General features: G+C 37.4%; 1 protein-coding gene across 7 annotated transcripts in view; it reads left to right on the top strand.

The window, feature by feature from the left end:
* The window catches only part of LOC112159596 (TOX high mobility group box family member 2), a 97,985-nt gene that overhangs the window by 33,583 nt on the left and 50,073 nt on the right, over positions 1 to 14,329 (top strand). For all 7 annotated transcript variants that reach the window (XM_024293779.2, XM_024293778.2, XM_024293777.2 and 4 more), the window contains one exon: positions 8,101 to 8,160. In XM_024293779.2, the coding sequence (XP_024149547.1) occupies positions 8,101 to 8,160 (60 nt within the window). The remainder of the gene's footprint in view (positions 1 to 8,100; positions 8,161 to 14,329) is intronic.

Here is a 14,329-nt window from a genome sequence, read left to right as displayed (position 1 = left end):
AATTATGTCCTCCATCATGAGAGAAATGTTACAAGAACATGTTAAAAACACCACTTTCATTGGAGCGGGTCTTTAAGGCTTAATCGACGCATGTATCTGAATAATTTTGGAAATGTCCAATTAATTTTGCAACTAATTACCGTGTTCTCTGCCTTATAAGTCGCATCTCCGAGCAAACTATGAGAAAAACAGCAACGTATACTCTGAAAATCATGGTAAAATGGCAAGAGCCGTACAAACATACTGGAGTATAAACATTTATGTTATGACAGAGTATTAGGGTTCCATAATGATAAAAAAATAAGTAAATAAATACTAGAATAAAGTTGTGAGCCAAAGAGTCGATATTTAACAATGACAAAGTTATAGTTTCATAGATTAAAAGTTGAAAATGTACAAGGTTAAAGTCATGCATTTACTAGGCAAGTTTGTTTTACAAAGAAAAAATATTAAAAAACAACAAAAAAAGAACCAAAATCGTGTTTTAAAGCGCATTGTAAGCGTTTATTTCAGCATTGGTTTCACAAATACGGAAATACTAAGGCTTTTAGTGGGACAACATTGTTTTATTATGAGGACATGGCATCGTTTACGCCATCGGCTGTGTAGTTGAATAGTGCATAATGCTTTATGACAAACTGAAGCCTTAAATGGCTGCATTGATGGATTTAGTTGGCACGTGATGTGGATGGAGGCCAAACACCATCAACTTTATTTCCAAAAAATCATGGCTATTTCGCTCTAAAATTACAACTTTTTCTCATAGAGATACAACTTTTTCTTTTGTAAAATAACGACTTTTTTCTTTTGATAAACGTATTTACTTAAAACGTATTAATTAAAACTTATTTCCTATAATGTTTTCCCCCCTAAAATGTTTCGAATAAATGTTTGATATTATCTAAAACAGTGTTTAAACTGAAAAAATATAACTTTTTCATGATTATCTACTGTAATTTTTATTTATTGAATGGATTTGGAGTTTAACTCACTTCTGTCAACTTCCTGACATTAGTTTAATGAAAAAAACCCCACCAAAAACCAGAAAATCTTATCACACTTTTACCGTTATGGAACTGTAAGCGCCCATCAACGGTGTGAACTATCATCCGTTAAGATTTTTATCCTTCTGTGAACTTCTGTGAACCTGTTCAATGTGGAAACAAAACCTGAATCCCCCTCCCCCAGCACACACACACACACAGAAAAAACCCACTCTGTCAATCTCTTTTCCAATCTCACGTCTCTGCTGTTGGCTCTGTTTTGTGGTTGTTCCAGGGCTGCAACAGCAAATGGATGAATGGAGGCCTCAACCTGTCTTTTTTTATCATTCCACATCCTGAGGCATAGGTGGAGCCGGAAGTGGTTGCAACCTGTTATTTATTTATTTTTTTTCTGCAAAAACGATTCATTTTGTTCTGTTTTTTTAGTTTGTCAGCGATGAGTTTTTTTTTTTTTTTTTATGCTGAACAGCAGAAAAAAATCTAAAACATACTCTTAATAAATAGCTCATTGTGTACAAAGACAATTTAAAGTGCTTTGCATAAAAGATTAAAGGAAACATTTTTAAAGAAATATTAAGGTGTGATAATTAAAATGAAATTTAAAAAAAAGTTAACAAGAACTGAATTTTTGTTCGTCAAACCAACTTGCTTAGATGTTAGTAAGTCAGTTCCCAACAGAATTCTGTCAGAATCCACCTGGGAAGTTCAGGAAGCCGCTTCCCTCGTGTTCTCAGTTTTTGATGCATGTCCACATAAACTACGTTTTGCATACGAAAATGAGCCGTGCAAATGATAAAAGTGGGAATGCATAAGTTACTGAGAGTTGGTGTCAATGGCGCTGCTGCAGCTCCGTGCAAGTGCATGTGTGGTGTGAGTGCAAGTGAGCATGCGTCGGTGTGTGGGATCAAACTCTCACACCCAGGAAGAGGCCCTGTTTCCCTTATCTAACGACAACAGAGCATGTGTCGCCATGGCCACAGGCTGTGCTTTTTATGGGCTTTGCCTGTGTGTGTGTTTGTGTGCATGTGTGTGCCATGCTCATTGTTTGCCTGTGTTCATTGTTTGCTTGGGGCGCGGTGCGACACTACATTTTTTACTGTAGTTTGTCTTCTCTCCTTCTTTTTTTCCTGTCCTCATGCCATGCAACTGTAGCTAAAAGTAACTTTCTTTCTTTCTTTCTTTCTTTCTTTTCTTTCTATCCATCCTCTCTTTCTTTCTCGCTTCACTTCCACATCCTCCTCTTTAAGCGTGTCTGTCTTCCCCCTCCCCGACTTTGAACCCGCAGTGACAAGTTGGGCGACATCAGAATTATGTGGCACATTGTCTCAGGTTGAAGTTTGCTAGGTCTCCTTCACATCTTAATTGAACAGAGGACCGAAGAGGAGGATTGTGATGTGAATAGAAAAATAAAAAAGAAGAGGGGGAAGATGAGGAAGAAGGGTGCTCAAACAGGCATACATATTGCATGAGCACCCACCACCACACCCCTCTCTTCACAGAATGGCTGTGTACTGTTCAGGGGCTTATTAATTCCGCTCGGTGAGAGAATTATTTTTAGAGACTCTGTGTACTGCCAAAGCTTTTAAAGTCACAAGTAGTACATATTCTACTTATAGGTATTTCTGTTATTAATTGAAAAGTTTTAAAAGTTTGTTGAAGTTGTGTACATTTATTGGGTGACGTTGAGACACAGTTAATGCAGCAGCAGTTTTTCAAAAGTGGATCATTTCTCTTTTTTATTTTTAGCCTAATTTATCATTTACTGGCTACACACAGCAGGTTAGTTTGTTAAGAAGGTCTGTGATTATTTAAATTCAGAAGCTATATTTGTAGCACGGAGCTAATGTTTCTGGACTAAATCTCCTCACTCTGTTACTATCATTATTATTTATTGCTATTCTGGTCTAAGCATGTATACTTAATGCTTAAGGTTTGCTGAAACTGAATTTTTTAATGGTGCATTAGAAAAAACCTTTAGATTCAAAATAAAATAACAGTTATAACTAAGGAAGCAACGATTCAATTTGTCCCGATTCTGTATAATATATGACTTGTGTGTTAAAAAAGTACAACAAAAAAAACTTTTTTTTATTTGCTTTTAAGTAACAATGAAGAAAAACCTTTCCTTTGGCTTATACTAAGCTTGTTATAATGTGATAAAATAACAAATAATAAGAAGAAATTCTTCCTAAATTGATCAATTTAACAAATGTTTGACACTTTTGGGATGCAACGATTGAACTTTTCCACAGTTCTGTTAAATAATGTAATGGTGTTTGTAAAATGGACCCATTAAACAGTTCTGACCCGTACCTCTTGAGGACCATCATCCACAGGAAAGTAGAACGGGACGGTTGCGGTGGAGTCACTGTTGCTACCCGTTGATTGGCAGAAAGTGATGACAACATTACAAAGCATCAATATAGCGCTAAGCTAGCGTCTCCATTTCCCTTTTTTCAGCTGTATTCTTCTTAACGCAATCTTCTTTCAAACAACATTAAACTCCTGTTCTACACGATGTGCAAAAAGTAAAACAAGAAAAAGACGAGCTGCTGGATTAATCTACATTGTTGTTGCTTTTCTAGTCGTCACACAACAATGAAGCTATAGTGGTCTACACCACTAATGCGTGACAGCAAACTGTTCAGTGGAAGCGAAGCTTAATCTGAGTGAAAACGCTCGCCAGAATTAACTGGTCCGTTCGGTACTTCTCCTTACCTGACCGTACCGCACCACACCGCTCAGTAGAAACGAGGTTTTTGTCTTAGAAAACGGCACAAGCTTTTTGGTTTTTCGATAAAAATGGTAAAATTAAAAATTAAAAGATCACTGGGAAGGCTTTTAAAATAGATTGAAAGGTGATTGTAGCAGGGCTTTGAGAAATTAATTTGTATTCAATTATAGTCAATATATTCAGAAATCTGTTTTTTTTTTTTTGTTTTTTTTTGTTTTTTTTTGCGTGCCAGTTATCGCATCCGACCACTATTACATGATAGGTCCCAAAGGTTAAGCTGAACACAAGAGGGATGAAAAAAACTGAAGTTAACCAAAGTAAAGAAGTAGAAAGCAAATCCAGCAATAAGTTACTATTCTATTTTTTTCCCCTTTTTTTACTTTATTGGTTGAGTTATGAAGCTTCTGGCGAACGTCATGAATCAAATCAGTTGTTTCCAGAAAATGAAATGTTATTAGGATTTTTTTGCATATCACGCTCAGTCTGACAACTGTTCCTGATCCTCAAATGAGACGTTTTCCACCTTTCAAATGATCATTTATTCATTTGGCAAAGCTGTAATTTGTATCAGGAAACAACGATGCAGAGGGAAATAGGTCACTTTTGTGAAGTATCCATCAGTCAGAACCTTTTCTTCTGTGGAGCTCCAGCCCTGCCGTCGTCTGTCTCACCCGTGCGCTCCATTAGAAGAGCGTAAATATTACATGTTTTCCCTGGATATGCTAGTTAGCATTACTTCCACCTTGTGGCTTCATTATTTTTGAAACGCTCATCTTTGTCGATGATTGCGAGGCGTGACCCAGTTCTGGGATTCAGCTTGTCTCTTTCTTCCTGTCTTCTTTTCTCACTTCTTCTCCCCATTTACTCATTCTCACATCTCTTTTGCTTTACCTTTTTCTGCCCTCACATGAAATCTGTTCATGTTGTCATTTATTTATGTCTCTCTCAATTTACTGCCTTAGAAGTGCCTTCATTCTTTCCTCTTTGTCTTTCTCTCATCCTCTTCCTTTCTAATGTATGCATCCTCGACTTCTCAATTTGTTTCTTTCACATCCTATTATTTTATTTCTCTGTTCTCAGCCCCCCATCCCCGCTACTTTACCCCTCTTCTCCGTGGTTTTATTCCTCTCTAGCAGCACCACGTGTGTCAAGAAGGGAAACGTTGCGAGCAGTGGTCCCTGCTGAACAATTACCATGCAAAGCAATCCAAATAGAGATGTTTGCCGAAAACAACATGTGTGTAATTACTGCTTAATGAGGCACTTGTCTCAGGCAGAATGCCCAATTAAGCTGCCGATGAGGAAGCCATGCCAAGCCTTGCCGAAGAAAGAGAGAAAAGAGGAGGAAAGAGCATTTGGAAGGGTGACAGGAAAAAAAAAGTTGAGGAAAAAAAATTTAAAAAGAGAGATGGAGAAGATGAGTGGCATTGGAGATTGAAGCAAGAGAGATGTGACAGAATGAAAGAGAACGATGGAGAAATGAGAGGACGATGAGGAGAAGGGTAACAAAAGAGAAAAAGAAAATGATTTCTGTAGCGTGCGGGGAGTAATGTCAGAGCTGATAGCATTGAGTCTGGCTTAAATTGGCATTTTAAATGAAAGAGTGAGAAAGTGCTGTCAAGAGTGGAGCAAGTGAAAAGAGCTTTACATTGCAGCATATGGGCAGCCATGTTGATGCACAAAATGGCTGATCTTTTGGGGCTGTTTTGGCTTTTTGTCAAGTGTTTATTGCATTTTAGTTATGGCTGGGGAAAGGGAGAATTGTGTCAGTTCATTTTAGCCTGTAAAATGGAAAGAAACAGCAGCAAAACGTTGAATCAGAAGAACTCAGTGAGCAGGATTAGCTAAAGAATCTTATACTAGACGTGTTCAAAACAGCTACCGGACAGTAAATGCATCGACATTTCTCATTTAGGTGATGATGCAACACAGATGAAGAGCTATAAAACCATGTCCTATTACAGTTACTTCTCACTAGTCAAAAAAAATACAGTCCTATACTAAAAAAAAAAAAAAATACTATTTTTTAAAGCTGTATTCACAGCAAAGTTTTTAGCCTAATCACTACATGGAAGCATTTAATGAGTTACTGATTATATACAACGCTTGGGAGCGATAGATGATGTTGAGAGATTTTAAAGAGCTCTACAAAAACATCGGTAATCACTTCTCCATGTCTGGCTTCATGAGATCATTCCAGAACGATGATCTTAACCCCTGCAGGAGCTGCACCTGCATGAAGGCCACTTTCAGCGGTACTTCCGTCTTTCTGTGACCCAGTTTGATTAATTAGTCCGAGGAGGGAAAAAATACAAGCAAGAATAAAATTAGAAGATCTCTATATTCTCTATATCCGGATATAATTACTCAGGGGGGCGGATCTACAAACTACTATAATTATGAATATCGCAAAACGGCGATCTTGGACGTTGTGAATATTTGTACTTAAATTTTTCAGTAGTATCAGTAGCTTAATACTACTAGTCTGTACCTTATTTTCTGCACTGAAAGTAGCATTTAAAATCATTTTTTCATATAAAAGTGTGTCTAATGATTTAGATTGCGGATTAATTTAGCTGAAAACAAGGTAATTAAACTGTTGTCATCCATGGCGAAATTGACGCTGGTGAGCAGGGGCAAGTCCCTTATAACAATAAAAGTTTTAGTTTCAAAGTATAACACAAGTTTTAATTTTGAAACCCGGATGTGTTTCTGGTTCTCCGACTTTTTGCCGTAACATTGACTCATTAACGGACTGGAAATAGAACTCCTACGTAAAGTTTGCATTGCGTTGCAGACAGACGTATGTCAGACGCAGACAGGAGGGAGGTCATGTAAACATTCCCATTGATTAATGGACATTCTTCATTTTTGTGTCAATGCAACAAAACAGAGACGCACCGCAGACAGACCACTGTAAATCAGCCTTGACTGACTGACAGACTTGTCTCTATTATCTCACTTAATGCAGCTTTAATCTCATGTGCCTAATATATGACACAAGCTCAAATTCAGTGTACCCCAAAGTGCAGAAAATATGGTAAATGTTACACAATTAGTAAACATCAGCTTCATTAAAAACAGTTTTTGATCACTCATGTCAATCTGAGCGAGGTTTAAATGCAGAATATATGCAGCTGTTGTCTCGGTTTCTTGTTTGTGGTTGAATGTAAATGAAATCATCAGAATAACAAAGTGAATCCTCACTAGGCTTCCACGATACGCCTCGTTAACCAGCCATTCCCCAAGCCTTTTTTTCTGCAATAACGCACAGTAATTTTTCTTTCTGAACATTCGCATGCTCGTATAACTACTGTGACTCTTTCCCGTCTACCAATGCAGATATTAGATTTCCTCCCTGAGGTATTCTGCTCATTTCCGTCCATTAGGCTTCAGATTTAGTCATTGTTTTGAACAGGTAAATCTTACAATCCATTTGTATTCTCTGCTGTCCAGCATTTGTTTATCTTTCAAGCTTTTGACTGGCCCTCCGTAGGCACCATTCAGACCACCCTGAATGAAAAGGGCCTCTCGTATCTTCACATCTAAGGAATCCTGTCGAGTTCGATCGTGTTTCTTTTGCAGCCGGTTTCTAAGTTCCCTCATATAACAAAGAATTATGAAAGAATGGAGAAAAAAAAGCGATGGATGATTGTGTAAGCTTTATTAGTACGTTTTATGCAGGTTTGCTCCATATGGTAAGGTTTAAAATAAAGTTTACTTAAGCTATTTGTTGTGCGTAAGCACAAAAATTATAGGGAATTTTTTCCACGTAGAAAAAATGTACCTTCCTGGAGAAAGTCTTAAGATAAAGCTAGTAAAAGCAAAGCTAGCTTGTTATATTTGGTGCTCAACTGGTGACCCTGTGTTTTTTTCCCAACACCCTAGTGAGTCAAGGGTCATTTGTTGTTAAGTTAGTCCTAACCTCATGTCAAGCAGTGTTTTGGCACCTGCAGCAAGTGACTTTATTGCCTGATTAGCTGAAGCTAGAAAACACAGCATGCCCTCGCTATACAGTGTACACACAGCGGCGCGCACACTGGATCCTCAAAGACTGGCGCACACACACTCAAATATTCATTCACACTCATTCTCTTCCTCACACACAGCAAAGCCCACAGGGAAAAGCCTGTCTCTCATCTCTGTGCTCATGTAGCCTAATTACCGGCCCACTGACGAACAGTAATTACCCACGCTGCCATGCCACCACGAGGTTTAACCAAAGTGACAAAGTCATTAGTCTTACACTTGAAGCCGCCCGTAAAGAGCTTTTCCTCTACAAAAAACCCTCCCACCCCCTCATTTTTAAAAAAACCTTTTCTTGGATAAAATGTTTATTTATCATTTCTGTTTCTGTCCACAGTTTGATGCTGACAACATGTACATGAATGACAGTAACCAAGACTTTCGGAGCCCAAACCAGGTAAGACAGCCACCATTTTTCTAGAGCTAAAATAAACACATCTGCTCGTTTGACTGTAACATAAACACGACACTAACTGCATCTAGCAGAAGGAGTTTCCTGTTTCTTTTTTTATAAATGCCAAAGAATGTTACAAACATTAAAATATTTAATAAATGTGTGTTTTTATTTGCAAAATTGGAATATTGTGCCCTAATTAACTCTCCAGAGGATACTTTCCTTGAAATTGCAGGTTTTCTGTTTCATACCAGTTTTTTTCTTTTTTTTTTTTTTTTATAAGATGTGATTTAACATGTCCAGACTGATTTTTAAATATATATGCCTTTTCTGTGTTAACACAGAACTCCAGTATTCTTGCAAGTAATTGGCTGCTAGACAGAACACATCTTGTTGTGCCAAACCGAGTTTGAATCAAACTGACTGCAGCTTCACGGCTAAGAAAACGTTCAAATTTAAAGAGATGTCTGGACTTCTTGGGGATTCCAAAGCTCAGAAGCGTTTTTTGAAGAATGTACCAGACTTTAATGTTTGATGGGGAGCTGGACAACTGTCATATGAAGTTTCTATGGTCTTGAAATGAATATATGTAGCTCCTAATGCTCTAAAGCAGGGGGGTCAAACCCAATCTCACAGGGGGCCAAAATCCAAAACACACCTTAGGTCGTGGGCCGAACAGGATAAACATTTAATAGACACTTTAAACTAAATTTTTAAAACTTTAAAAAATACAACTTTTTTACATAATTATAAACTAGATATTTAGCATTACCTAGAATAATGCTAGTGTGAATGCTAAGCTAAATTTGGCCGCTGAAAATGCTAGTGCTGATAACTGAAGATGCTGAAATTGATAGCTAAACGCTGAAGGTGATAGCTGAAATAACTGCAGCTGATAGCTGAAAATGCTGAAGCTAATAGCTGAAAATTCTTAGGCTGTTAGCCTGTTATCCTGGTAAAATATTAGCTAGATGCCAGATAAGCCTAAAATAACTAAAAAAGAAACTTAGCTTAGCCAAAACAACTAGCATGTAGCTGTAAAAAAATAGCTAAACTTCAAAATATCCTAAAAAAATGAAAAAACACCTATATTAGCCAATGCAGTTAGTGTGTAAATGTTAGCCTAACTCCAAAACAGCCTAAAAAAACTTACCATAAATTAGCCAGCTAGCATGTGGCTGAAATATTAGCTAAATTCCAAAGCAGCCTAAAAAATCTTAGTAAGTTCCAAAATAGTCCAAAAAACTAGCATGATGCCAATTTTTAAAACTTTAAAACCGTAACTTGGGAATATTATTCTATAATAAATACTCTCAAACCTTAAATAACTTTCAATATTTTACTGTCCATAAAGTATATTTTGTCAAAATGATACAAGTTAGAAATGAGCACAAGAAAACATCTGGCCATTAATAACAATAAAACGATCTGAGGGGCCGGATAGATTTAGAGGGCCAGATCCGGCCCCCGGGCCTTGACTTTGATGTGTGTGGTCTAAAGCAACAACACTCAGTTGTAGTGTTTGAAAAACTACTACTAAAACAAACCTAGATGACTGAATCTGGCACTTTTTTTGTTTCTGGCCACAGATCCGTAATAATTAATGAGGTGCTGGTTCAACAAAAAATCCTAACCGAACAAGAGTCATGTGAACCAGCCCTACAAGTCAGTTCTGAAAATGGCATCTAATACATACCTAAGCACTCACTGATGGTTAATGTCAGATCAGCCTTGAAATGAACACCATTCTAGATAAGCGCCCAACTCTCATAAAAGCCTCATAAGCCGAAGCATCGTTTTTCCCTTCCACCAAATCTGGGACTTTTGATAATATTGTTCAAAGCACATTAACATTTCTGTATCATCAGAGGATTAAAGAAGTAAATGTAAAGTAACCGTGCCATCTCACCCTTTCATGCTCATAGAAGTTTTGATCCATAGTCCACTTTTATAGCCAAAGCCTGGAAGGTCCAGTGCTGAGAGTTACCAGCTGGTCATTGACAACACGCGTTCAGACATATGGCAGAATTTGAAACTCAAGGATTTGTTGATCCAGCATGCTCAGTGTTGTGTCAAAACACGATGAAGTGGAAGCTTTGTGTCAACTAGCAAAGCTAGGCCAATGACAGCAGGAGACAAAAACACGCACACACAAACAGGCAGATTTTTTACTTTGCACCCACATTTACTAAAACAGGTTTGGGTTTCTGCAACAATAGAATTTTTTCACATGCAGATTTTCTCTTATTGTTTGTTGCATTTCATTCCTAGATGATCCCTGCGTTCAATTGAGATACATTTCTATAAATATCTCATGAACACTAAATTGTTCCTTTATTTGGTGTATCATCATTCTCATAGTTGTTAAATTAATGTTTTGAAAGTTTCTCAAAAATCTTAGGATTTTAGCTAAAGCAGGCATTCAGAAACAGCACACATTCAATGAAACACATGAAAAGAAATGTGGATTGAGTCTGAAGATACTTTCACACCTAAGTCCACCTAAAGTTTTTAGTCTCATCACTACATTGAAGGATTGACCATAGGTCTCATTTACTATGCATGGAAGACAAGGATCATATTGAGAGCTCAGGTTTATTTATTTTGTAGAGATGTTGATCGTGTCTCCATGTTTGGGTTCTTGAGATCATTCAGTCTTTCTCTGACTAAGAGGTTCACCTTCTACAGCTGGAGCTGCATCTGAATGATGGCCGCTTTCAGCAGTACTTCTGTGTCTATGTGACCCAGTTTGATGACTTACTCTCCTGCATTAGTCAGAGGAGGGAAAAAGTAAAAGCAAGCCTTAAAATGTCTCAATACAAATAGAAAAAAAATCATAAAGTTCAGGAGTAAAAAATATCAAATTCTCCTCCATATTTGTTTTGGACTCTAACTTCTGATTGTCTTATCAGCACATCACAGACCAAAGCTGAGCCGCTCATTGGTTGACACGTCTTCTTTTTTAAAGTTCAGGTTTTTTAAATTCTTGACACAATGCCCCAAACATGCTGCTGTGGGACCCCTGATCGCATCTTTATATTGACTCAACATTGAAACTGGACCCATCTGATGCATGAATTACTTTCGGTGTGAGCCAGCTTAATTATCAAAAACTAGTACGACATGCTAGTTTCTTCCATAGACTATATAAATTACAAACTGTACAAAGCAAGAGTTGACATCACCCAATGCCTTACCTCCAGCCCTTGTGAAATCAGACTAGAGCCTTCACCTGAACTTCCTGCTGCCATATTACAAACGATTGCAACCCCTCAACAGCGATTAGTCCGGGTCGGTGCAAGTCATGTTTTTAGAGGAACTACTGTCGCCAATCATGAGTGAGCTTGTTCCAGCTTGTTTGAAGGCCACACCCCTCCTACTGAAAGCGGCTCGGGAGAATCTGTCAATCAAACATTGGTGATGGGGCCAGCGGGCACCACATGCTTTTACGGAGGCATCTGATTGGTCAGTTTATAACTTGAATAATTTGCAATAAAGAAAAAATATCTTTAAAAAAATTAGGATTGTGCGTGTTAAGAAGAATGTAGAGCAAGAATGGTTATTCTAAAAAAATAAATGAAATGAGTAAAAACGCTCTATTTCTCGAAGGAAGTCTATGGGATTTTGGCCTTCTTGAGACCAACGGGTACTTCCTATTTGGAATGAGAGACAGGAGGGGTTGTTAAGTCCATTGATATACTGTCTATGATTTTTTCTTTTTTGTTTTTCTTCGCTTTAGGCAATATTTCCCCCAAAGCAGCAGTGGTTGTAGCTACGTGACCTTTCCTGGTTTTTTTTTTAAAGTGTGAAAGTTTACTGAACCAACTAAAGTTGTGAAAAATGTCAACAATCTAAGCCCATTCTAACTAAATCTGTGTGGGAATCGTAGCGTGAAAGCGTTCTGGAAGTTAATAAGTTCTTCTTTTAGTGCTTTACGCCTTTGGAAAAAAATAACCCACACGTGTTGTGCAGTTAATACAAACATTTAAAATGGAAAAATTGTTTCACTCAAAGCTGCTCCATACATTTTTTTCTCACCAATCTAAATTTTTATAACTGATCCTTTTAAAATAACTTAAATACAAATGCAGCTATAAAAATTCATGTGAACTTTCCACCAGCAGTTTGACGTGAGCCCAAACCCCTCTCGTTCCAAAGAATGTGCTTACACCAACGGTGTAAAACTTAAATTGGGCCTCAAAAAAAAAAAAAAAAAAAAAGCTGATGAACAAGAACATATGGAAACACACTTCATTACACAAAGCCACACACAGTAAACTCCCTCCTGGTGAGCACACTCATACCCTCTAAAACATACACATGCAAACATCATCTCACAGCCATAAGCTCGTCTTTTCTTTGATGTTAAGTTTGGATAAATATAATGTGGGGTCAAGTGCAGCTTATTGTATGTTTATAGCTCAGATCACAGGCCCGTCGTTGTTAGCCACATATCCCAGTTTGCCCTAATTATGTCACAGTGCGTAAATGCCGGTGTGTGCTAATTGGGATAAATGTCCAGCTTTGTAGTTCCACCGCTGTAGCGGTCACGCGTCAATCAGCAACGCCCAGTGTAGGTTTGCAGTGTTGTGTCAACAAAAACCATCTTAGTGGGTAAGGCAATTTGGGCTTTTCAAAACATGTCAGCTGCAGCTGATGCTCTGTCAGCGCTGTCAAAAGAAGCTTACACTCGCGATCTAAATAGCCCCGTAAACATATAGTTTACTGTTTGGACTCCCGTCCTTTAGAGGATACTTGGTGCAAAATGTGATACACAGCATCACTTCCTGGTATTGTTGTAATTGTAAATATAGTATTTTAAAAAAGTTAATGTAATTATAGCAGTGTTTCTTTTAAAATATTTGAAAATGTTCCTTTTTTGTCAGCCTTTTTAAGTTATTATAAACATCCATTACTAGTAGAAGCTGTTGGAGCTTTCAAGTCATTACCTTCTAATTGTATGGTTTCTAACTTTGTGTGCATAAAAAGACTATATTAAATATGCCATCTGGTTTAATTTTTGTTTATTTCCTCTCATTATGTGTACCAGTTTTTTTAAAAAAAGCTTTCTGTGTTTTGTTGTTGTGTAGTAACACTGTAGTAGGACTTTTGCTCCATGTTTCAGCGCTGAAAATTGCCGTGCCTTTACAGCTGGTTGGCCATACTGCCAAAGAGGAAAGCCATATGTTTTATTGAACATTTCAGCTCTGTGGTGAGATACCCACCCCAAGCCCTTATATGATATGTGCCTGTAAAAAAAAAAAAAGGGTGCATGTAGCCAGAACAGAGAGTCCTTTGTCTGCATGTCTGGGTCTTCCACAGCAAACACGGTGAGGTAGCAGTCTGACACAGCCAGAAGATTGCATTACACATAACATCTCTGCACTTTTAAAAAACAGAAAACCACTAATCAAAACCAGCTTTGAAGGGGTCGCTCTCCAAATGCTTGGATGCAGTTGGTCCCGTCCAACAAGATGTTTTTCAAGGTTTAATTACTGTATGGTTTCTGTTTAAAATATGCATGCGTATGCGGAGCTCTTTAGGCAGTTTGATGATATTAATGCTTTCCATTCAGTTCATCTGTTCAGGCTTGAGTATCTAAAGCAAAAGTGTGGGAGGGTTATTTTGTTGACCAGCTTTGTTTGTGTCTGCCCACACACAAAGCTGCTAAGAAGATTGTGTATTGAATTAAGGATTATTAAACACCCGTTTATTCTGATTGACTGGAAACACTATTGTGAGCAATATAATCTTTAAATTAGTCAAATAACCTTGACGTAGACTTCACGCTGAATAGGAAACGCACTTATTAGGTACTTTCTATTATGATAAATGGGAGTTGATGAGATGATGAGATGAAGTTGACTGGCTTTTATTTTCTACAGGATTGTAATTATTTTGTAAGTGTTCCCAGCTAGACATAAAGGCTTTTTGTGTTTTATATAACTGATATTAAATTGTCATTTTATGATATTATTGATGTTATAAAAGTGACTATTTAGACTTATACATTATTAGTTGACTTGGTTTTTTACCTCTTTTGGATAAGCTTCCATATGAACTGCAAAAACTATAAAAAGACACGTCTCAAGAAAAATTGTTTGACTTTCTGATTTCCAAGAAAAAAAAACAATCTAATCAAGAAAGTTTTTTTCAAGTGCAAAATAATCTT

Source organism: Oryzias melastigma, linkage group LG7 (assembly GCF_002922805.2).
Source record: "Oryzias melastigma strain HK-1 linkage group LG7, ASM292280v2, whole genome shotgun sequence".
Taxonomy (NCBI): domain Eukaryota; kingdom Metazoa; phylum Chordata; class Actinopteri; order Beloniformes; family Adrianichthyidae; genus Oryzias; species Oryzias melastigma.
Note: the sequence above shows the minus strand (reverse complement) of the source record. Positions and strands in the feature narration are given on the sequence as shown.